At 33.0% G+C, this 24,601-nt stretch overlaps 2 protein-coding genes and 1 long non-coding RNA gene across 3 annotated transcripts; 1 reads left to right on the top strand and 2 right to left on the bottom strand.

The window, feature by feature from the left end:
* Positions 1-2,008: 2,008 nt before the first annotated feature.
* Positions 2,009-3,849, bottom strand: LOC123205510 (RING-H2 finger protein ATL54-like). Its single transcript, XM_044622476.1, has one exon. It carries the CDS (start codon positions 3,716-3,718, stop codon positions 2,546-2,548), a length of 1,173 nt encoding a protein of 390 aa, XP_044478411.1. The 5' UTR covers positions 3,719-3,849; the 3' UTR covers positions 2,009-2,545.
* Positions 3,850-13,322: 9,473 nt separating this feature from the next.
* On the top strand, positions 13,323-15,712 carry LOC123205548. Its single transcript, XM_044622529.1, has 6 exons — positions 13,323-13,592; positions 13,685-13,957; positions 14,598-14,755; positions 14,884-14,989; positions 15,075-15,200; positions 15,299-15,712. The coding sequence occupies exons 1-6, from the start codon at positions 13,401-13,403 to the stop codon at positions 15,434-15,436; spliced, it is 993 nt and encodes a 330-aa protein (XP_044478464.1). The 5' UTR covers positions 13,323-13,400; the 3' UTR covers positions 15,437-15,712.
* A 5,339-nt stretch (positions 15,713-21,051) lies between these two features.
* Positions 21,052-22,176, bottom strand: LOC123205567. Its single transcript, XR_006499863.1, has 3 exons — positions 21,843-22,176; positions 21,689-21,745; positions 21,052-21,561 (listed from the first exon to the last, which is right to left on the bottom strand). It is a non-coding gene; the product is annotated as an uncharacterized LOC123205567 (long non-coding RNA).
* Between the last annotated feature and the right edge of the window lie 2,425 nt (positions 22,177-24,601).

Here is a 24,601-nt window from a genome sequence, read left to right as displayed (position 1 = left end):
ACAGAAGTATTTCTTCAAGTGTAGAGAGACAAATCTTTCTAATCATTGATTTATTTTGATCTATTTTATGGAACTAATTAATAATTAAATTTCAAGGAGAATCAATTAACTGAGTGGTGTCCCTAGTCTTAAGCTTGTTATCTTTGATGATATCCCTTTCTATTAGATAGTGGTTGAAATGCTTAAGATAAGTTGAACGTGCTGTGTTCCAGTTCTAGATCTGTTAGCTAGAAACACGCAGATTCATGACAACCAAAATGCAAAGAAATCAAGTGACAGAAAGATGATCCAACCTCAAATTTTTATAAAAAAACTATATCTCTTTAACAATTCAGTTGTCGTCAAGAAAGTAGCACTGCAAATATTCATATTGAAAGATGATCCACCACTCTCTCTTTCATCATAATCTAATTTGTCATCAACAGTTTTTGAGTCAATCAAGTCATCAATGACTTGATTGAGTGAAAAATCCTCTACAACAACATGAAATTGCGATGAAAAAAGAGTTGTGGAGACTAAAAAAATATATGACAAAGAGAAAGTAAATTGAAAGGTTGATAGTGTGAGACTTCTTTCTAAAGAAGGGGAGGTGGTGGGGGGCAACTAAAGGAGAAATAAAAGAGTTTTTATATAATTAGAATATTTAAAGTTTTATTAGGTTAGAGTTATATTATAATTTTAAAAAATAAAATAAAGGGATGAAATGACAATTTCACCTCGTTCTATTCATTTAATATTAGTTTGATTTTAAATGCGAAAACATTTGTTATGACGTAAAGTGTTTTTCGTCAAACCTTAGGTGGGACAATGTAATTTACTCATTTGGTTATTATTTGCTTATGATTCTAAAATTCTTTAAATGTGTTATGCCCTTGTTCAAGCAGCTCTACTGTGACAGTATGTGGTTGGACTTCAATTAAGCTTATCCAGTGGAATGCCAGACTTATGTGGTCCAACTCAATATTCAACCAATTGATCTAGGGCAGCAATTTTGCCATCTTTTCTGGCCTTAAGGCCCATCTTCTTCATCGTTATCGAGCCACTGATCCCATGTCTAAAAATAAGAGATTAAGCAGGAAATCAAACAGAAACCGAATATATAGAACTTTTTATTATAAAAAATAATAATTTAGAAAAACCTCCTTGATTTCTGATGCTATTTTGTAAATATGCTATCAGCTAACATCCCCTGGGGTGAAATAGTGAGGTGGCAAAAGAAATCTGTATTTAGTGAAGAGTAGAACATTTCAATAATTGTACTAAGATTTGACGACCACACAACCCCCATCTGTTTTACTTGAGACAACACTTGCATGTAGTTCGGGGCTCAGGCTACTGCATAACTTCCAGACAAAAATTGGAAGTCAGTTCAGTCATCGATGAATTTGCCATCACTACTGACAAGTCCTTAGCCACACGCAACGCTCATTAATTAAATATGGGCATGGCATGCGGGCTGTTAATCAGTTGGGCGTGGGGGGTGGGGGTGGTTGTGTTGTTATTGTCATGGCGTGTAAAAAAAAATTCCTTGCTACAGTCATGGTGTGGCAAATTTTAGGTAATATATGTGGTCTATGACTATGAAGCGGGTAATTATATTTGAGGAAATGAAGTCATTGTTGCCTATTGATAGAAGGTAAGCCATCAAATCAAATGGTTGGGCGTGCTTAATCATCTTTTAGACTAAAGATGAGGAGTGTAAAAAGAAATAGTTGATTGGTTGGACTCTAAATAAGGAAATACTTGATTGGTGGGACTCTAAATAGTTGATTTTTTTTCTTTTTCAAACCAGGATTTCATTCCAGTAGAATTGTCTTTATGAGTTAAATTAATTATACTGTTTAGATAAAACTTTTAACAATTTAGAATCTAATTTTTCTTTTTCAAAAATTCTACATTTTTTATTATTCAAATTATTATTTGAAAACAATAAAAGAATGTTACGTTTTGCTAAATATGACCTAAAGTTATAAACAGATTAATTGCTCTCTATTACAAGGTTATGGAGTGAAAATTAACATGAAATCATCATCTTCCTCAAGGAAAAATTCAGAATACCCCAAATAATCCTAAACATTCTTAGTCTAACCAATTGTTTCATCCGTGTAGAAACATTTCTGACATACACTGCAATTTAACTAGTCTTTGTTTTTCCTTTTAATTTTTGGCTTACATAACCTCTGAAAAAAGGATGACATATTGACATGGCAGGTATCCTTGAGTGGAAATGTTACCTATTTTACTCCCAAGGCAGTGGTTTAATCTCCTCTGTATCACACATTCACACCAGTAAACAGAACTTGTTCTTGTTTTACTTTAGAACTGAAGTTGGAGTCTTTGTTTGAACTTTATTCTTCTGAAGTAGCTTCACCTTCTCCACAATCCTCTACTATCCCATAGCTCATCATCTCAAGTCTTAGTTATGTACTTGGTGCAAAAAGCAGACTTAAATGGACTGCTTACACATAGATTGTGTTCATCTTTGCATTGCAAAAATAATCTCCTCTATAACCAAATATACCAAAGACTCAAATCCTTGAAGTCTTCATAAGGGTAGAATTGCATTCAAGCTCCTATTTCGTCTAGACGACAAAAACCTTCCACTACAAGAGAAGGATCTTTTCATGGACACAGGACCCTTATGCAGATATTGCGCAATTGAAGAACTACCCGTCAGTCGAGAGGTGCTTGATTGATCACCATCTTGATTCAAAACCATAGTTGAATGATATTTGTGTGCATCTTTTGTTTGATCAACCGAACAATCTCCTGATTCAACTGGGCAGAAATCAGCCAAACCAAGACATATGGTCTCCGCCAATGAAGAATCCAATGAAACAGACCTTCTGAAAGCCTGTATTTCACTCTTAAGAACCTGAATTCCACCTCCGGCAATATTATCTATTTCTAAAACACAAGTCTCATTAAAATTCTCACCATCCTTCAATACTCTTTCAGCACCAGGCTGCAGCATGTCATCCTCCTCTGTTCCTGTCCTGTTTTCGCAAAATTCCTCACCATTTCTCTCCCGATTCTCACCCAACTCACAATCAATCTCTGAATTCTCAGCAAGAGTGTGCTCAAGTAAGTTAGAATCCCCGGAATTCTGTTCCGCAGTTACCAAAGGAGAAGCACCGGTGTCGGAGACTATGAAGGCACGACACATGGGACAATTGATATGAGAACTTAACCAAGTATCAATGCAGGAAATATGAAAAGCATGATTGCACTTTGGCAATAGCCTAACAGTCTCATCTTCTTCGAATTCATTCAAGCAAACGGAACACTCAGTTCCTTCAATCAACCCCTCACCTTTCTTGTACTTACAGACGGTAATGGAATTTATAATGGACTGCTGCAACCCAGCGGTGGTGATGAACCATATGGGGTGATCAACTCTGTTTTCATCAAGAAACTCTTCGTCTCCACCTGGTTGTTGAGAGTCATTATTTGTGCGCTCACGACTCTTCACTATGATCGCATACAAAAAAATAAAAACGAAGAAGCTGGCTACTAAACAAATAAATATGATCAAATAAGGTGAAATTGTGCTTCTATGGTGGGGAGGAGGAGGAGGAGGAGTTGGCGGCGGGGGTGGGGGAAATTCAATAACTGGAAAAGGCACACAGTTAAAAGGGCAACCAGGATCACAATAATACGTGCAATCTATAGAACTGTTAGATGAATCCGGGAAGAGTTTTCTGTGTTTCATTGCCATTAACTGTGCAGGAAAACTGAGAGAGAATTTGGTAGGAAGATGATCGTGAGAAATTAATTGTCTTGTTTGAATTGAAAGAGAAGAAATCAAGAAACTTAAGCAATGCCGGAGTCAATTTCAAAAGTTAGTGAAAAATTGTTTGTTTTGTTTGGTATTAAAGCTAGAGACTCCAAGTCTGTGGTGGGGTCTCTAGTTTCCTTTTCCTTTCCAATAAATTACTTCATGGAATATAAAATAAATTATGCTCTAGACTTTGGTAAATTGTCATAATCAGGATGACTATCTTATACCTTATCAGTTGGTGAATTGAACATTGTCTCTTGCGAAACGCCGTGGAGTCACAGTCCGGGTTAGTAATAGATTTTTCTACTGAAGCAGACTTCAGATCATATTATCGCTATGATTAATCTTCATATGTTAAAATATTATTAGGATGTTAAAACGGAGGATTAAACAAGATAATGACTTGCTAAATTATATATATATACATTCATATTGGGAGTATTTTCTTAATCTAGAATATTTGGCTGAAGTTGAAAGTTGGTCTCTCTTGATGATCCATCTTCAGGAAATGCAAGTGATTCAGGGATGGAAACATGTGGGCTGCTATTCATTTGCAGTAATTGATGAAAGAAAAGAAGTGATAAATTAAGAAAAAAAAGTGCCAAATGACTCACAAATCTATTAAACATTCTAACTTAAATTATAAGTGGAGTTCAAGTTAGGTGAGTCGACCTAACAAAAGAGATTTAAAAACAATTCCAATCTTGAGTACCCAATACAAACCAGGCACAATATACAAGTACAGGTCTGCTAGGCCTGTGCTAAGATATGCACTTCAAAGGATCCTTTAAAGGCCAAAAAACTTATTCCCACCCAAGGTTTAGTGTAACCCCAACTCACAATTGTTAATTTTTGAAAATTTAAATACCTACATATTTATTAAATTTGACTATTACGTAAAATTGTTATTTAGAAATTTTATTTAAACTTTAATTTTAACCCTAGACTTGGGCAGGAGAGAGAGAGCTGATGGCCAAAGATGACGAATAGACACTAAAAATGAGATCTGGAAGTTGAGGGAGAGTGAAAGGGTGAAATTAAAATTTTTAAAAAAATTAGGGGAGTGACTATATGTGAGAAAAATATGAGAGTTTGTAACTCTAGACTTGGGGGTAGGGGGGAAATCATTTTTTAAATCTAGAAAATATGAGATTAGAAGACATAAATATATATTTCATTACTTAAGGTAATCTTAAAATATAAATTTAAATAAAATTTTTAAATAATAATTTACCTCTGACAGTTTCAATAAAATTTCATAAATAAGTAAGTATTTAAGCTTTCGAAAACTAGCAGGTGTGAGTTATGCCTACAGTAAACCTTGTGTGGGAATAAGTCTTTTGGCCTCCTTTAAATAAGATTAGCTATGTGAGGGAGGCTATTGTGAGTTATACACCAGGAAAATATCATAAAAAAGGAGGCAGGGTTTAGTGTTGTACAAATGACTCACGTAAGCCCGTTTGATAAAATTTATTATATAAGCAGATACCCCAAAGTCAGTCCCTAGCTAGTCCGAAGATATATCGAACACTGATCGTTTTCAAAGTAATTTCCACCATTTGCAAATTACAAGCAAGCTCATTGTGAAGCTTCTGAAATTAGGCACTTATCACACCAGCCACCATTTTACAATTCAGAAGCCTAGCTTTAAGCTTTTGAATGCAAGTTAATTCTCCTATTTTCAATCAAATCCCTTCGTCAAAAATAAAAAGAGTAGTCGAAATTGCAAGTTTTGGCCACCTAACACATGCAAGGTATCCTATATGCATCCAAACACCAGGAAGAGTTTTCACACAATGAAGATAAAATGTGTGCATATAATATAGGACATAATATAATTATAGTTATGTTTCTCATCGAACTATGAATCGTTTTTTTCCAATCAAGTTTTTATTTTTATGGTAAGTAGGTATGAATAGATAATGAAAAAGACCTAGCCGACCAATAGAGCCAAAGCTCGCCTAAGCCACAACCGGCAAAGACAACACGTCAAGTTCTTATTTCTGTTCATGTATATACATAACAACTAAACAATTATTTTTGAAGGTTAAAATAAAAAAAAAAGGCATTCAATGAGGCAGAAGGTGTGACATTAGAAAGCGCACATAATGTACATTCTTGTTGATGCCTTAAATAATGGGAAATCTTTACTCCGGCTAGCTTAATTGGTAGGTTTTCTGAGAGTTTGAAGGTATATAAAAGGTTGAATTATTTGTACAATTAATTACATAATCTCATATGAAATTAATTGATTGAATCTCAAGATAAATATAGAACCTGATTGTATAGTAATTTATATAGAATTGTTTTTTAATTTGATCAATTATCGATCTATGAGAAATCATTTTTCCTTTTTGATAATGTGTAGTAACTCTAATGATAGTGAGATTACGTAATTTTTGATAGTGAAAAACTGTCAAAAAATTGAATTTTCTTCTAATTCTTCTTTGAGTAGTCATCAAGGTTTCAAGTTGGTTTGGAAACTTAAAACTCATGTCAATAACTTGCTTATTAAGACAATATGTAGTACTTTGATAGTGATTATTATCCTAGACATATCACTGGAAATAAATAATCACTTGTTGATATTTAACCACTTAATAATGGATGAATAACTTATAAAGATAAATATAATTTTATTAGTATAAGTCAATTATGTGATAATAATTATATGTGTCTTAAAAAAATATGAGGTCGAATGACGATTGTAATATGTTGATTAATCAATTTATTTGTCATAGTACTAAAATAGATCTAGTTGAATAGTAAAATTACAAGTTGGGTCATATAAATTTTAGAAACCTTGCAAAATTATCAAAAGAAGTTTGAAAGGTTTGTGGACCATGCCAACGAGGTAGGAAAACAAAATTTCAACATAAACTATAGTTGCATTTATCATATATCCTCAAGTACTCTAGATCTTTTACATATAGATCTTATGGGTCTTATGCAATAAGAAAGCATTGGTAGGAAGAGGTATGTATTTGTATGTTTTGATGATTTTTCAAAATATGCATTAGTGGTTTTCCTTAGAGAAAAATTTGACACTTTCTTAGCTTTCAAAAATTGTTTTAATTAAATTACAAGTTGAAACAAATTGCAAAGTACGAAAATTTATGAGGATTACGAGTGACCATAGGAAAAAGTATTAGAACTCCACTTTTCTAACTTTTGTAATATTCAAGATATTAAATTGATGAGGATTAGGAGTGACCATGGAAAAAGAAAATTTGACACATGACTCTCCTTGCTCCAACCCTTTCTCACCTCATCTTCAATGAGTTTTCCATGATGACTCATTCTCCTCCATAATCGCAGATGTCGTTATAACTTCTACCACTTAATATGATCTGTCCACATTTTTTGTTCCCTCTGACTCCTCTCTAAGCACTTGCGTTTCATACGTTATCCTTTGCTCCTCTGGGAACACCTCATTCTTAGTTTCTTCACCATTAATTACCTTCATAAACTCGCCTTTAGAATTAAAATAGAAAGAAGCCTTGGACCCAATTATTGAGTCATCAAACTCTTTGTTTCCATTGAGTGAGATCACTCATATGAAACTCTTCAGTAACACTTTTGTTGTAGTTCATGGCATCCAAAGCTACATCTTACCTCTCTCGTTGTTATCATGTGACGTGTTCTAGAATAATCATCACTATCAAAATTAAATCATCCACAACAACTACTTGTTTCAAAACCATTCATTGATCATATGGTGGATATTACACATGTGATGCTCCACCTCTCTCATTAGCCTTCGAGGTGAAGTATCCAAAGCTCGTCATGTTCAACCCAAAATTTGGATTTTACACAACAAAATTGTTTGCATGAACAGCATCAAGTACACAAGACTAGAATCAAAACCAATTAAGTTTGTTTTAGGTAAGAAGTATTTTGACTTACCAATTGATCTTGTCTCACATGTTGGTTACTATTATAAAAACTGATCCCAACCCACTTGTGTAATTTGGTAGACAAACAAGCTGATTTTTTTCACCAGGTACAAGCTTCAAACCTGCTCTGTCTGTGGTATTTAATCGCCTAGTGGACTGTTATTAAAATTATGCAAAGGCAATTTAAAATTTTTTGGACAGCTCTCTTTTTCTTATTGTATTTGTTGCTTTTGCCGTTGGTCGGCAGTAGCATTAATTTTAAATGCATTTGAGACGATATAGTAATTAATGTCGAACATTTTGATTTGTAAACGCAGGTGGAAGATGCAGAAAAGCAGGTCGAAACAGCGATTGATCAGGACATCGATCAAGCCAGTGCAAAAACCAAAAATGAAGTCAACTTTCGGACAACACCACCACTTCAAGGCTGTCTATTTCTTTTACAATTTGTAAAACCAAATTAGAAGCATTAAATGGTCTTATTGTCACCAGCCTTCATGTTAAAAGTGATTATATTGGATAGAGTTGTCTTAAAAACTAAAAACAAACAATAACAGCCGTTTGGTTTTAATTAATAAAGATTATTTTGATAATTTTTTTATTATTTATATTATTTTATTTGTCAATAATAAAAAATTATAGTAATATTTTATTACCAATGATAATATAAAAGATAATATAGGTGATAACCTGATTATCACATTAATTTAGGTATTAAAAAATTATCAAAATAATCTTGATTTTATTATAATTATATTCTTATTTATTAACTTTTTAGAATAATAATAACCTTATTTTTAATTAATATTAAAATATTTTAAAATTATATCTAAGGGTATCTAAGTAAATTAATTTATTAATATTCTTTTATTATATCTAACAAAACATAATAATTATTTATATTAACATTTTTTAATTATATTTTGTTAAATATAGTAATTATTTATATTTAATAAATTTTTAAATAATTTATCTTTAAAATAATATTTTAATTTTGGACGTTTTATTAGACTTAAGTATTTTATTTATTATCGCGGATTAATAAATAACTTGTCCCGTTCATGGAAAAAGAAAGCTAGTTTGAAAACTCAATATCTTGAACTAATTATCACGGATTACTGAAGTGGAAGGGCATGGGCTTATTGGGGCAATGAGACCCGACACAAAGGCCTCATGGACAATGATCCATCTAAACCAATATCCGCGTCGTTCCCTCAACCTAGAAATTGCTTATGCAAATGCTCAACTCAGGAGCCAGTCTCGTTGTTCTAGCATGTCTTGTTAAAGTGTTAATTATGATGTGAGTCTATATTGACAATGTGTGTGAGATTACACCAATATGGTAATGTAACTATTTAAATATGTTATGTAAAAGTTATAATAAAATTATCATAAAGAAGGTACATGTAAAAAAAAAAAAACACATCGTGATTAAAAAAATAATGTAAGACAAAGTTTTTAAAATAGTTTAATTGTCTAAACAAAACTTACGTTCACTATTATGTTATTACTCTTTTTTTAATGTATTCACTTGGAACAATAATTTTGAAAGACTCTAAAAAGAATTTTAAAAAAAATATATTCAAAAATGTTTTTTCTTGCTTGGGTAAAGATTGAAAAGATGCAAAAAAGAGAGGAAATCCAATCTTTGTCTCTCTTTGTTTTTATACTTGGGGGGAGAAAGCATTATTGCCAGGGGCATGTAGTGTTTGGAGCTTTTTTCAAATTTGCATGTCTATTGCACTAAAGAGGTAAGTATACAACCAAGATCTGTACATGTTAAAAATAATTGGGTGTAGCGTCATTACTTTACATTTAATATGATGTATGTTGTATTACTAACTCTATCACCTTGTATTTAATGGGTCACCAAAATGATACAATCACTTTGCATTGAATGTGATATAGTTTGTTTGATTGAAAGGTAATAATTACGTCTAGTTTTTTGTTTTCACAATTTGTATATCTCATTTCACACTGGACTTGTCATCACAATCAAATGGTACAGTTATGTTCTTACTAGGAAATATATAACTTTTCCATTACATCCAAGTAGGAATTTTCCTATTTGCATTGTATGAGTTATCTACAATATTATAGCTATGTAACAAATCGCAAAGAGGATAGATGCACCCCAAGTATTTGTCACATGATAGTTAAGTGTTGCTCAAGGTATGATAATTAAAGTGTAAGTTTTACGTTATAACTATTTCGTAGTTTTTAAAATGTAAGGAGAATTTCAAAAACTTTTTATCTCTTATGTGGATGGATAATATGTGTACAATCACGATTAATTTATATAACCAATGATGATGAGTATTGTAATGCTTTGACCTCGCACTTTATTGGGGTATGACCGTCAGGTTTGGTAATAGTGATAACGTCTCAAGGCGCAGACCGATTAAAATACTTGATTGATCTCCCAAATGCGACCATAATTTGACCATGAACTGTGAGGATTTCTTTCCATTAAAAAGGCTTTTTGCTTATAAGCTGACATCTAGAATTGATTTCTATTTGGCTCGCATAAGCTTGCAAAGAAAACCCGAGCAAACTCGCCCACCGCCTGACTTCAAAGAGAACCCACAATCTCTAGCAAATGTCGGCTTCTAGCAACATTAGTTTTAAAAACCCTAATGACGGTCCAACCTATCCGACATGCTTGGATTCATCCTCTTCAGGGAGCCGGAGCCTAGTGTTTGGGAGGGGTGAAGCTACAATGCAAAGATCTAGAGGGTCGATGTAATGACTACATAGACTAGGAATGAGCCCAACGGGGCAGTATAGAGCGGGAGGAAGACACCAATGTCCCTCTCGCTGAGGATGATTCCGCCCCTAAGATCACAGGTTGGTCGGTCACAAACATCATCCCTGCCGTAAATATAAATGATATAGCCAAGTGTTACCACATTTTGCAACAGTGAGCTGTGCGAGCTAGGAGATATAAGTTGGACGACAACCTTTGAGGCTACCACATGGTGCGACGTTATGACATGCTGCACCCCTTCATTAAAGGGGTGTTACATCATTTCGACTTGGTACCCTTCTGACTGACACCGAATTTGTACCGATAAATAGTCGATCCATCCGTGAGCGAGTTGTTTTTCAGGTGAGTAGAGAACTAAATTTTTCTTCATCTGTTACTCGGGGAATGGAAAATTCAGGCCAACCAATAAGTGTTTTCCTCATATCCACACCGTTCTCAACCTGGGAAGCCACTTTAACCAACTGTTTCTTTCCTTTTGTAGTAATTACACCTGACCTCACCTGAATCAGGCCTCGACAGAGGGAGTTGCAATTTTTTAAGACTTGCCAGAGACTTAAGTCTATTGTTGTAGTATTACTATTTTTCTATGTAGCACGGAAACGGAAATGGAGAAACGTGGAAACGGAAATATGGAAACACATTTTTTAAAAAATATAGGAAACAGAAATGTAGGGAAACTTATAAATATGAAAAATATAAGGGTTTTTTTATAAATACTAATTTTTTATAATAAAAATACATAAACTTGTATAATATAAAAATAAATAATAAAAAAAAGAATGAAGGAAAAAAATACTATAAAATAGAATCATAGAACCTATTGTAAATTGTTCTTAAGCAAACACATATAGATATTTAAGAAAAAAACAACAATACACATCAATCTATATAATATGTTGTGAAAGAGATGAGTAACACATCAAAAAGTAGAGAGGAGATGAATTCAATATGAGATTTAAAGACATTTTCGGTTTGAAAATATAAAAAATATGTGTTTAATTGATTTCATGATTTTTCTCCTAAAATAAATGTGTTTCAAAATTTTTCAAAAATTTTGAAATGACCCGAAACGTTGCCTACAAGTTTCGGAGAGTTTCGGAAACGGAAACATTTTCGAAACGTGGAAACGCATCCTATTGTAAGTTTTCGTGCTACTTAGCTATTTTTACGTTGTGTTGATGGGAAACAATTACGAATAGTATTTATATAAAGACTCCTAGACATTTTTAAAATTCTAAACCAAATTCTTCAGGGAATGTTTTTCTTGGTTGGATACATACTGTTTTCATATTACAAGCAGAGGAAATTATCAAATAACAAGAAAATAGATGCGGTGACCCACCCAAACTATAGCTTTGAGAGTCAGAAGAGGGGTTAATTTTGAGTAGGCAATACCTGTTCTGCCCCTTCAAGTAGATCTTTTAACTTCTGTTAAAATAAAATATATCCCAATAGTAGTATTCAGGAATGAGGGCAAGTCATGAGGAAAATCGAAGAGCAAGGATAAAGGAAAACTTCAGTGCTGGAGATGTCAAGAATTCAGGAATCTAAAGAAGGATTGCAGAAACAAACTTGCGAAGGGGAAGTAGAAACCTCAAACAAGCAAACATGAACCAAATGGTGACTTTAGTCGATACTATTGGATTTATTTATTGCAAAACAAGACAAAAGCATTTGAAAATTTTCGTGAGTTCAAGGCTTTGGTAGAAAATCAATTTGATAAGAAGATCAAGATCTTGCGAACAAACAATAGGGGTGAATTTTGCTGATAAATTTGAGCAATTTTGAATGGTACAAAAATTGCAAGGCAAAGGACTACACCATACATGCTTCAACAGGATAAGATGGTTGAACGTCTCAATTGGTCAATCTAAAAGGCCAGATGTATGTTGAGTGTGACAAATTTTGGTCTAAATTTTGGGGAGAGCCTACAATATGACATGTTATTCGAAGACTCACCCGCCAATAACAGAGAAGAAAGAAAGAGAAGAAGAAAAGATAATAGGAGTAATACAGTAATTTAATTTTTTTGTACACGTTTCATCAATAGTAAAAAGTATTTTTGGATCAATCTTTAAGTTAAAAATGTAATTACTCAATAAAATAGATATATGCAATCGGTAAAAAGTCTTGAAATGGCCAAAAGGCTTGTTCTGACCCAATGTCTAATATATTCCTTTTTTAACCTACGAAGTTTAAAAATTTAAATATCTATAATTTTGTTAAAATTTTTGTTAGGATTAATAGTAAAATTATTAAAAAAACTAAAATTTTATCTTATATTTCTCTTTAGTTTGAAAAAATTAATAATTTTTTATACTCAAAATTTGAAAATTTATCATTTTCCCTTAAAGTTTTCTTTCCTTCTCTGGTCAACAACCATCCCTTCCCATCCATCTTCTTGTTCCAAACCTTTCCACCTAGGCCATTTCTCCTGACAACAACCATTTGCCATCCAAATGAACAATTTGTCTCTAGAAGAATCATTCATCTTTTGGATGACAAATGGCTGTTGTTGGAAGAGATGTCCCAGGTGGGAAGGCTTGGAATGGGAAGATGGGTAGGAAAGGCTAGCCATTAGTAGAAATGGAGGTAGTTGAAAAAGGAAAAAAATTTTTAAAAAAAAATTAAATTTTTAAACTTTGAATGAAGTGGAATTGTTAGTTTCTTAAATATAAAGAGAGAAAATAAAATAAAATTTTAATTTTTTAAATATATTTTTATAAATAACGATTTCACTTTTAATCTTACCAAAAATTTTTAATAAAATGGTGTATGTTTAAATTGTTGAAACTTTGTCGGTGAGAAATTAACAGTACACCAAATATTGGGTAGAAAATGGCTTTTGGCACAAAAGCTCTATAACGGCTAGCGAATAGCCCCTCTCTCTTTCATTCAAATTGAATTCAAACAATACGCAGAAAATATCACTTCGAATCTAGGGTTCTCATCTCCAATGGAACTTCCTCAAGGAATCGATAATTACATAAAAGAATCCATTGACAACACTCTTGGTCTCCCAATTTCCCAAGAAAATCTGCAATTAAAGCTGTTGGCCTCTCAAGAATCACTTCAACGCCTTCGGAATCAGTACTCTCTTTTACTCACCAAAGTAAAAGAGAAGGATCAAATCATTGATCTTGCACGGGTTTGTAGTTCCTTCAATCTAATTTTTCGTATGTGATGTGTTATTTTCGAATGCTTTTAAATTTCTCTCTCCTTTTTTGGTGATCTTGTTAGGCGGAGGCGACTATGAACGCGCAGGCTGTGAAGAGGTTTGTGGAGGAAAACCAGAGGCTCGCGGAGGAGTGTAGGAGATTGTTGAGTGAGTGCAGTAGGTGGGAGAAAGAGTGTTCTTTGTACGATCATGATCGAGAGGCGTTGATGGATTTTGGAAACGAAGCAGATGAGAGGGCTAAAGAGGCTGAAACTAGGGTTCATGATTTGGAGGCCAAGTTGGCTCAGCTGTTGGATGAATTAGAATTTTACAAGCACCAGTATGAAACTCGTGGGGTAAGATCTCTCGCTTTATAATTGTTTTACATAGCACTGAGTTTTGAAAATTTACAAATGTCAAATATTGGAAACGATCTGAGAATTAAATTGCTTTCAGATTCCATTAAATGTAGTTTTTCAATATGTTATGATTATTAGAATTTGTTGTTTTCATGAATCTTATTATCTTCTCTTGCCCATGAATTTTACTTGTGGTGATTGGCAGTGAATTATGTTCAGTTAATTGCTTACTTTGGTCATTCTGAAAGTTAAATGCTAATCTATTGCTAACACATCAACTTATCTAACAGCTAAGAGTATTTTCATTTTTTGTGATTCTAAATTATATGGACCTTATAGCTTATAGGAACACAGCTATTTTTTGTAACATGAATGAAGGTTTCACCACCTGTAAAAGAATATTTACATAATAATATCACTGGAGCAGGTTTTGGTTTAGGCTTCCTGTGCATTGCTGAGTAACCATTAATTAGAGACTTGTGTGAGTTTTTGTGCTTGTGATTGGTTAAGAACATTCTCACTGGATACTAGTTCTCCTTTATGTTCTTTATTGCATTTTCTAGTTTTCTTTGAAAATATGAAATGGCTCAATTATATGGAGTAAAGTTTGACAAGCATAATGTTTTCCTTCTCAAAGGGTGATTCTTCTGCCCTGGGCACTGCTATGGAGGATAATTTACTGGAGTCTGTTTTAGCAACATTAGTTAGTAAAGATGATGTTATGTCTGGTCATGCATTCTTGGAGGCAAATAGTGGGCATGAAACATGTCAAACCTTGCTGAAAATGTGGAAAAGGTGAGGAGCTTCTCCCTAGTATTTGATATTGCCATTATCTGGCTGTCCAGATTAATGAGATTTTGCTGCTAAGATATAAGAAATGTATTTTAATTTGTTTTCTGAAATCTTTTCTTTTTCTGTGGCAGCTTGAAGCCATCAAGTCAAAAGGTTCTATCACTAGCTGCTGTAGTTAAGACACTTGAGAAGGATAAAGAACATCTTAGGGTGAACCTTGATAGAGCTGAAGAAGAGGTGAGTCTTATTATTATTATTATGTAATGTGTACTTGCTTGACTTCACGTCTTCGGCGCTACTTACTTTGATCTGAAACATACAGGTGAAATTGCTGTATGAAGAAAACAAAATATTTAATGCGGAGAACAAAAAGTTATTGAGACAACTGCACAGAGAAAGGAACCTTAGTGATTCTGGTGGAAAGCATTGCAGCAGTGCATCTGCCAAGGTAAGAAGGGACAGCAGAACTATGTATGTGTGTTATTACGTTCAATAAATTACATCCATTAGTTACATATGATAGTTGAGATGCTTCCTTTTTCCCAGTCAAACAAGCGAAAATCAAGTCCTAAAGTGAGTAGCCCAGTTCAGAAGAAGATTGACTTTGATCTGGATCCAGCTGCAAGACAACCTCTGTCACCATTGCTGTATAACTCTCCAGACTCAAGAATGCATAAGAAGTGATAGCAGAGATTCGTAATGTTGCCCTAATTTTTCTTCCTCCTTCGGGGAAGTTGATTAGTTCTGGATGTCAAATTAGTCTCAAAGATAGCTTTTCTGAAGCTACAAAATTTGTACCTTTTGTAAGATGTCTCTAACTAACTTGCTGAGCGTAAGGATTTTTTCTTCTTTTCACCTTATATATATTTGTCTTCTATAGATTTGTCCAGATTACTCTGACTTTATGTAAAACAAAACAGTTTCAACTAGTGCAGTGATAAGAATTTTTCAATGTCCCAAGGTCTCAGTATTATTAATGGAATTTTTCATTTCATTTTTGCAATCAGGAATTGCTACCATTCTATACCATGAACCGTTGTTTTAACTGTGGGCTTTGTAATTGATGACGGTGTTGTGCATAAGCTTAAATTCTTAGGTTGATTTGAATTTTGCCTTTCACAACAATTCCACACTTCGCATTCATTCACTCTGTGAATTCAAATGGGGTATAGCACTTCTTCGTCTTCACCATTTCCCTTAAACCAGTTATATCTCCACCGAACAACTACAACACCAGTTGTATGCAGCCTCTCCATACACCACCTATTCAGTTTAATTTCAGTATCTCTCTGTTTTCATGGTCTCCTGAAGCTCATACTTTTCTTATTAAACCCAAGAAAGTTGGGCATTTTTTGTTGTCCATTTCTCTGCCACCACACAGAAGCCAGCTCTTGATTATTCACTTAATGTCTCTACTGGAACCGCAAATACTGAACAAGAAGGAGAATTTTTCAAACCAGATTGCTTACTGAGAATGTACCTTGGACTTCCATATTTAAAGACATCCCTTCTTCGATTGACAAGCATGGAAAAGTCATTGATGTTGAGGTCTTTATTCTTCCTTCTGTACTTATGATTTTCTCCTACATCCTTGAAATTCTAAATTCCGTGGATTTATTTTGGAAAAAATTGTGGGAATTAAACTGTATTAAAGTTTAATAAACTGACTCTCACCTGTTGGGATACAAGGAATAAGGAAGCTACATAGTCAAGTTTATATATTTGTATAGTTCACTTTTCTGTGTTTTATGAAATTGATAACATCAAATTTTGTGTGATTTAAGATAAATTTGTCTTACCAGCTTTATTTTCTTAGCAAATAATGTGTAGGCATGGCGTATTCTGATGAGTTTTCTGATAGGAATTTGAGGGTCGAACTTTGAACATCAGTTATGCAAAAGCAAAAAAGGAGAAGGCCTGTGCTATCTCTCCTTCCCAAGCCAGTCCCCAACTTTTAACTTGTCTATAGCAAGTCTCTCATTTGAAGCCCTCGTAACATTTCAAGATTAAACTCTTAACTTATTTGGTTATAAGGTTGGTTTCACCTGCTATTGTAGGTTCTTGTTTCCCATATTTGATATTATTTACTGCACTATGCTATTCAAATCATATTAGACTGTTTTGAAGCGACGAACATTCTAAGAAGTCATTTTCATGCAGATATTTATGAGAAGACCACTTCGATTAGCACCTAGTAGACAGTTTGTTAAATTACAGACTAAAGAGACCTTGCTGTCTGTTGATACCTCAGTGGAGTTGAACTCTGGTGCAGAGTAGTAAGAAACATCCAATGTAAACTGAAAATGAAAATTTTTGAGGCCTGCAAAATTTCTCCTTTCCCTTCAAGCAAACAAAATAGAATTTCACAGCGTAATATTGACACAAAAACATTGAAATATGGTTGATCAAGAAAATAAAATACGATAAGTTGCCATCAAAAAGCAATAAAATTCTTTAACATTCATTATTGTTGGAATAACTTATGCCGTTGCGGTTGTGCTTGTGGCATCTGTTGTTGTTGCTGCTGTGGTCTTTAAACACTGGAGGCATGACTGGACTTTCCTGATTTCAGCAGATAATCTTCCAGGTTTTTCACTGAATCTTGGCGGTGGCGGTGAGTTACTCCTAATAGGGAAGGAACTTACTGCCCTAATTAGCCCTTCCAGTCCCATTCAACAACAGCTTGTCAAGGAAATCTGTGCACCACTGTATCATTTGGCCTGATGATTCCATCTGCAACAACAAAAATCCCATTAATCTGTTGGCCTTACTATATATTTTGAAATACGCTATTGAAATTTTTGAATAATCGAATTTCAAAAATTACACAAAAATCAGTTGTTGGTTTTTTTTTTTTTTATAACCGGACTATTGATATTTGTTGAATAGATAAATACAAGATATGATAATCAAATTCATAATTATTATACTAAATAAATTATAGTTTCATATGTGTGACAGAGTTATTAGCAAACAATTAACCATTTCTGTTTCCTTCATATGACCTCAACAACTGCATTTCGACAGCTCGTCTTGTCCCTGTTCCATCGAAAGAATAAGTGGCATATATTATATACAACATCGTATTATAAGATTAAAAATTACACACGAATAAATCAGTAAAGAGAATCACACTAGGCAACGACTTTGATTGCTTGGTGAAAAAGTCTGGTAAATCGCTGAGCCGATAAAGTTTAGACTCAAAATTTTAAATGAGCCTATTATCATATTCATTGGAAGAATTCTTGATACAGATGGATTTTTGGCTTTTAAAAGACTACACTTGTGTTTCACAATGAATATGAAATTGGGATTTCATAAATTATATAATATCAACTCAATGACATTATCCATCTAGACCTTGGAAAGCGACTTCTAGTCAAAAAGAAAAGACAGGAAGAAGGAAAAACTCAATAACATTAGCAGTCTGCGCCGTGAGACAGTGGGACAAGGAAGCAAATCTAACCTCATTAATACATAATCTGGCAGCTAGATCTTTTATTTAATACTTCCACGCAAAATAGGGTAGAATATCATATTTGTAATTAAGGATAAAAATGACAGTGGGTTGGATCGATCCGATATCTAAGCCAGGCTCCTATTTTTCATTCAAGTCCACAGACAGCACAACCCATAAAATTACAAATCGTGTCTAAGCCTGAAAAACTAGACTCACAGACCAGCTTAATACGACCCATACTATAACAAGTGGAAATTTTGATCTAACGACTACCAGGCCAGTAGTCCAACCTTCTTATGGTGATGGTAACTCAACCTTTGTAATTAGTAATCAAATGAAGAAGGTTCATATGGGTAATGTCAAGTCATCTGTTCATCTTACTATAATTTTTTTGCCTTTTTTTTATGTAAATAGTGTTATACTACATTAAAATGAGAGGTTGAACATAAAACTTTTAATGATTTTCATATCCCTCATGGGTGGTGTATTTAATTGGAGGATACACTTGATGAAATTGTCTAAGTGTAGAGTAAAACCGATCTTATAAGACTATTTCTAGAACACTTAATAAATTACTAGGCAAACACACGACCTTTTTTCAAACAACAAATATGGGGAGGAAATGTAATTAATATGGTTTTCATTTACAATGAAGAGTTTATAGTTTATAGATTTAATAACTTCATTGTAACTCTGTATGTTAAATCTTATTAGCCTAAGCTTTGATCATAGTCCAGCATGAATATTTTTTTTATTGTTGTATATATCCATTGGGAAATATTTCTAAAAGGCTTGAGTCTCACATTATTTGGAAGTGTAATTCCATTGTTATTTATAAACATCTTTGCTTCGTAAACTTGAAAAAGGCTGGGTTAAAAAGGTTGGTATTCATATGTAAATCAATAAAATTATATATACCTATTTTTAATATATAATTTATGTACACAAATAAGGTGTTATCATGTGATTAGATATTTCTTTATCATATAATGATACATGTTTTAAAATCACTTAATTACATGATGATATATCACTGTATACATAAATTGTGTATAAAAAATAGATACACATAACATTGTTCTATGTAAATTGGTCAATTTAACCGACCCTTTCAATTAATCTTTTTTATCTTTGCAAAATAAATACTTACCTTGAACCTCTAGATTTTCAGTTCTATGACAACGTTTACTATATTGAATTAAGTTTGAATAGTAAACATTAATTTTGTTAAATTATATTTTACAGACCGATTATAATTGTTTTTATTATGGGCAACGTTTATGTCATTCAATGATCTTATTTATCAATTATGAAAAACTCTACTAAGTAGTGATCAACCTTATAACTAGATAAATCAAGAGTTTGATTATGGGTATTCAAGTTAATCTTTAGGATAGTTTTATCTACATGTTGGCTTTACATAAGCACAATATTTTGTTGTTTTTGTTCCTAGGTTTATTGAGTCACGAAAGATTATTTTAAACATGGTTTTTGTAATTTGATCGAATTAAACTATCACCCATTAGTAAAAATGGTTGTGATTTGCTTGAAAACTGTTTTTATAATTTGATCGAATTAGATTAGATTGAATTGAATAGTTTGAACTAAATAAAAAATAATAAATTTTGGTCAACATTAAAAAAAATTATTTCTCCAAAATTCATTGTTGATATTTGAACTCAAGATTTCAACTATTAATTTCGAATATATTTATTATCAAACTAAATTTATTTTAACATTATAATAATTTAAATTTTATATTTAAAAATAAATTATATAAAATTATTTTAAATATTTTTTTAAATAATTAACCGGTTAAATGGTCTCACCATAAGTTGAACCAGACCAGCCCTCAATAGATCAACATCTTTCTGCAAACAAGATATGTTTTTCCACTGTCTTCTCCTCCTCAGCTCATATCCATTCCTCGGTGGTTGTTCCTCTGTTCTCGCAGGTTGCAGTGTCTCCATCTCTAATGCTTGCCTGCCAAATTTGCAATAAAATTCATACCCCTTTTCTCTTTTTTCTTTGTTTCTCGGAAACCTGTCATACGCTTCCAAAACAATATATACTATAACAATGTTACTTTCCTTGCTTTTTTATAAGCCACACAACATCCTTCAACCTAAAACCCAAACACTCTTCCAAAATCTCAGAAAAAGTCTCTCCAAGTTCAAGAAACACCCATCAAATATTTGATTACTAATACCATCCTCTTGTTCATTCTCTTACTCTTAAAATTGGACCATCTCAAAGTTGTAAACACCCTAGATTTTTATCATTTCCAATTGATCGTAACCAGAAAAACAATGTAAACAACAATAACAACAATAATATTAACGTTAGCATTGCAACACTCTAATATTGATCAATTTTTGTATGAAAATTTTATCTCTTTATATTAACGATGTGAAAAATGATAAAAAGAAAGAAGAAGATTACAATGGAGATAAATTTACCGTAAGTTTGTAGCCCTTGTTGCCTAATATATGATGAGGACTATAAATCTTAAATTCAAATATTAATTTTATAAACGATTACGTTAGAGATAAAATCACAATCGATACTAAAAAGTTATTGTTTTTCATTATGTGTAGATAATATGGAAAAAAATGACAACCGACACCATGAACACTGTTTCATAATCTCTGGTAGTTGCCATTACTTTTTCATACAAAAATGACTCTAATTACGTCAAACAAACAAAAATATAATTTCTCAGCACAATATTAAAACACAGAAACATTAAACGATTAATTATATATACCCAATTTGGATATACAGATGTGTACATATTTATATGATTGATTAATTAAAAATAAATAAAATATGATAAGGTGTCATAAAAAAGCAATAAACTTCTTTGTTATTCATTATTGCAGATAAAAATATAATGAAGCTAAAACAATTCAAAATGGGACATAAAGCCATCATCAATGTTCTTGCAATGAAGATAAAAAAATCATTCAGAATAAAGCCATAATCAACGTTCATGCAATTGAAGCCAAAAATCATTCAATGAATACGGCCATCTGTCAAGAGATGAATATCCTATCATTGATATGCTTGTTGCCGTCGTTGTTGTGCTTATGCCGTTGCGGCTGTGCTTGTGGAATCTGTTGTTGTTGCCGCCGTGGTGCTTGAAAACTGGAGGCAAGATTGGAATTTCCTGAGGAAGTGATGAACTGATTTCAGCAGATAATCTTACAGGCCTTTCAGGTGAATCTTGGTGGTGGCGGTCAAATTCTCCCAACAGGGAAGGAACTTGTTGACCTACTTAACCCTTCCATTCCCATTGAGCAACAGCCTGAATCAGAAATCCGCACACCTTTTCCCCAGACGATTCCATCTACAACAACAAAAATTTCATAAATCTATTGGCTTTATTATATATTTGGAAATATGCTTTTAAAAATTTCAAGATCAAGGGTCTCATATTTTAAGAAATGATAAAGAGTTACTAGCAAGCAACTTACCCTTTCAGTTTCCTTCATCTGACCTCAACAGCTGCATTTCCACAGCTCATTTTGTCCCTGTTCCATCGTAAGAATAAGTAGCATATATTATATACGACATCCTATTATAAGATTAAAAATTACACCCAAATAAATCAGTAAAGAGACATCATACTAGGCAATGGCTTCGATTGCTCGATGAAAAAATCTGGTAAATCGCTGAACCGATCAAAATTTTAATTGAGCTTGTTATAATATTCATGGGAATAATTCTTGATACTGATGGATTTTTGGCTTTTAGAAGACTACACTTGTGTCTCACAACGAATATGAAATTGGGTTTTGATAAAATATATGATATCATCTCAATTACGTTATCCATCTAGACCTTGGAAGGCGACTTCTAGTCAAAAAGAAAAAAGGAAGAAGGAATTAAGAACTCAATAACATGAGCACTTTGCGCCTTGAGATGGTGAGAAGTAATACTTGAGGCCACTATTTATAATACAAGGAAGGAAATCTAATCTCATTATTGCAGAATTTGGATGCTAGATTTTCTTTTTAAGTACTCCGCGTAAGATTTGGTAGAATATCATATTAATAATAAAGGATAAAGATGACAAAGAGGTTGGACTAGCCTGAGACATTTTCAGCCTAGCCCATACGTGACGTGGTTCACAAATTTGCTGATTGTGCAAAGCCCATGGGTTAAGCAAGTCGTGCTTGGCCTGAAAATCAGGCCTGCAGCCCACCCTGGTAAGGCCTGTTATAGAAACAGGTGAAAAATTTCACCAGAACGGCAGAGGACAACAACTCCCTGCCATTCTAATCCAATAGCTACCAGATCAGTAGCCCAAACTTCTTATAGTGATGGTAACCTAACCTATGTGATTTGAGATCCCATGAAGAAGGTTCATACGGGTAATAACAAGTCATCTGTTAATCTTGCTATAATTTTTTTCCCCTCTTATGGTGTAAATTGATGAAATTGCTTATGTAAGTGTATAATGAGATTGATACTATGAATCTATTAGTGCAAAACCATGTTGAACAACAAATGTAGAAATGAAATGTGATAAATAAGGCTTTGATTTACAATAAAGAGTTTATGGTTCATAGAACCTAATAACTTCATTGCAATTCTATAAATTAAATCTTATTGATCTAAGCTCTTGTCATAGTCCAAAAGAAATTAGATGTAAAGCATTTTTGCTAGTGTAAAATCTAGAAAGAATTTTTTTTTTTTCTTTTAAAAACCTTTTAAAATATACAATGGGGATTGATGTATATATAAATATCCTACTTTATAGACTTGTCAATGATTAATAAAAAAAAAAAGTCACAATTGTTTTTTTTTCTTCTCACATGTAAAAAAAATAATCAAAAACTTAATTCATACTAAATCCGAGGATTTAACTGAACCCCTAATACGTTGCTTTTATATATAATTGTTTTTTCATTTATAAACCAAATCTAACCCGATTAATATTAAAAAAAAATTTTCTATTTAAAAAATTATTATTGAGATTTGAACGTAAAATCTTATTTACTAATTTTAAATATAATTACCATAAATTAATATTAAAATAATTTAAATTATATAGTTTATGATATAACCAAGAATTTGTACGAGCTCTCCATGAAACAGAGAGCTCGGCAAGTACAGTCATTGCCAAAGGCGCTGTTTGAGTATGGGGAGGAATAGGGATCCGCGTTCTGTATTAATTAGCCACTGTGGTGCCGATACTGAGCTGTATTTGCCTTATCTGCTGTTGTCTTCCTGATCTGCTACTGTCTTACTCATTCGCTACTATTCCACTGTGTTCTGTGGTAAGTAGCATCAATGGGGGAGACAAGTTATTAAGCAGATGGCATGAACTCTGTTTTCTGTTTTCTGATATTTCTCAATCTTGTAATTGAAGTTGAAATGGATATTTGAGCATTGTCGTGTTGCCAAATCTTGTAACCTACAACTTCAGCACTTTTTGTTGGCGAATTTCTTTGTTTCCCACATTGCATACACACCTTGTTGCTTGACTAATTGTTCGGAGAAGAATCTTAACAGGTCAAAGAAAATAAACCCATTTGATCCTCCATTTTTAAGAGTAGATATGAAACCGAGGATTCACTGGTTCTACTTTAAAATTATACTGCAGATAACTGACTACCTTAAAAAGCTCAATAATATTCTTTCTGTGGTTCATAATTCCAAATCTCTGCTATTACCTCAAGTTGTAGAATGGGGAATTTTGGATACTGTCAAAATGTTAAATGATACGAAATTTGAGAGAGTCACATCTCAAAAACTAGTTATTAAAATTGAAAAGCTCAAAACTACATAAATCCCACATCATAAAATCATATTTTTCAATATGAAATTCAAACCTCATACCTTGTACCTAAGATCTACCTAGGATTCTAACAACATGCATTTGCTTTTAGCTCTTAAACCTTAATCTTCAACAAACTCCGTTCATTTCTGGTTAATTTCACCCAAGTTAGACTCAGTATTCATTTGTTTTATGGAATGACTATCTTCATGACTCCCATACATGCCATTCAATTCTCAAAACCCTCTGTCACTGACTAAGATCTCACCGCTTTATGTTCGTATCTGCAATTTTAAATGTTATGTACCCCGTAAGGCATCTAATTTACTCAATGAAAACTCTTCTAGAAATTAGACAGCTTGCTTTCATTGAGATTTTGATTCCTTTCTCCTTTTGCGGATAAGGTTTAGGAATTGCCAAGTGCTTATTTTGGTTATTGTCAAAAGATGAATAATTGGGATTTCACATTTTGATTATAGAGACGTTAGAAAATCCATTTGATGTTGAAATTCTACCAAAGTATTAGGTATGCCCTTGAAATGAAGTTGTTCTTTAGTTTGGATTTGATGTGTGCCCACCTCAGCCTTCGGTTGCATATCCATCT

The sequence above is a fragment of the Mangifera indica genome, unplaced genomic scaffold, assembly GCF_011075055.1.
Source record: "Mangifera indica cultivar Alphonso unplaced genomic scaffold, CATAS_Mindica_2.1 Un_0008, whole genome shotgun sequence".
Classification (NCBI taxonomy): Eukaryota; Viridiplantae; Streptophyta; class Magnoliopsida; order Sapindales; family Anacardiaceae; genus Mangifera; species Mangifera indica.
This window is presented reverse-complemented; position numbering and strand designations above follow the sequence as displayed.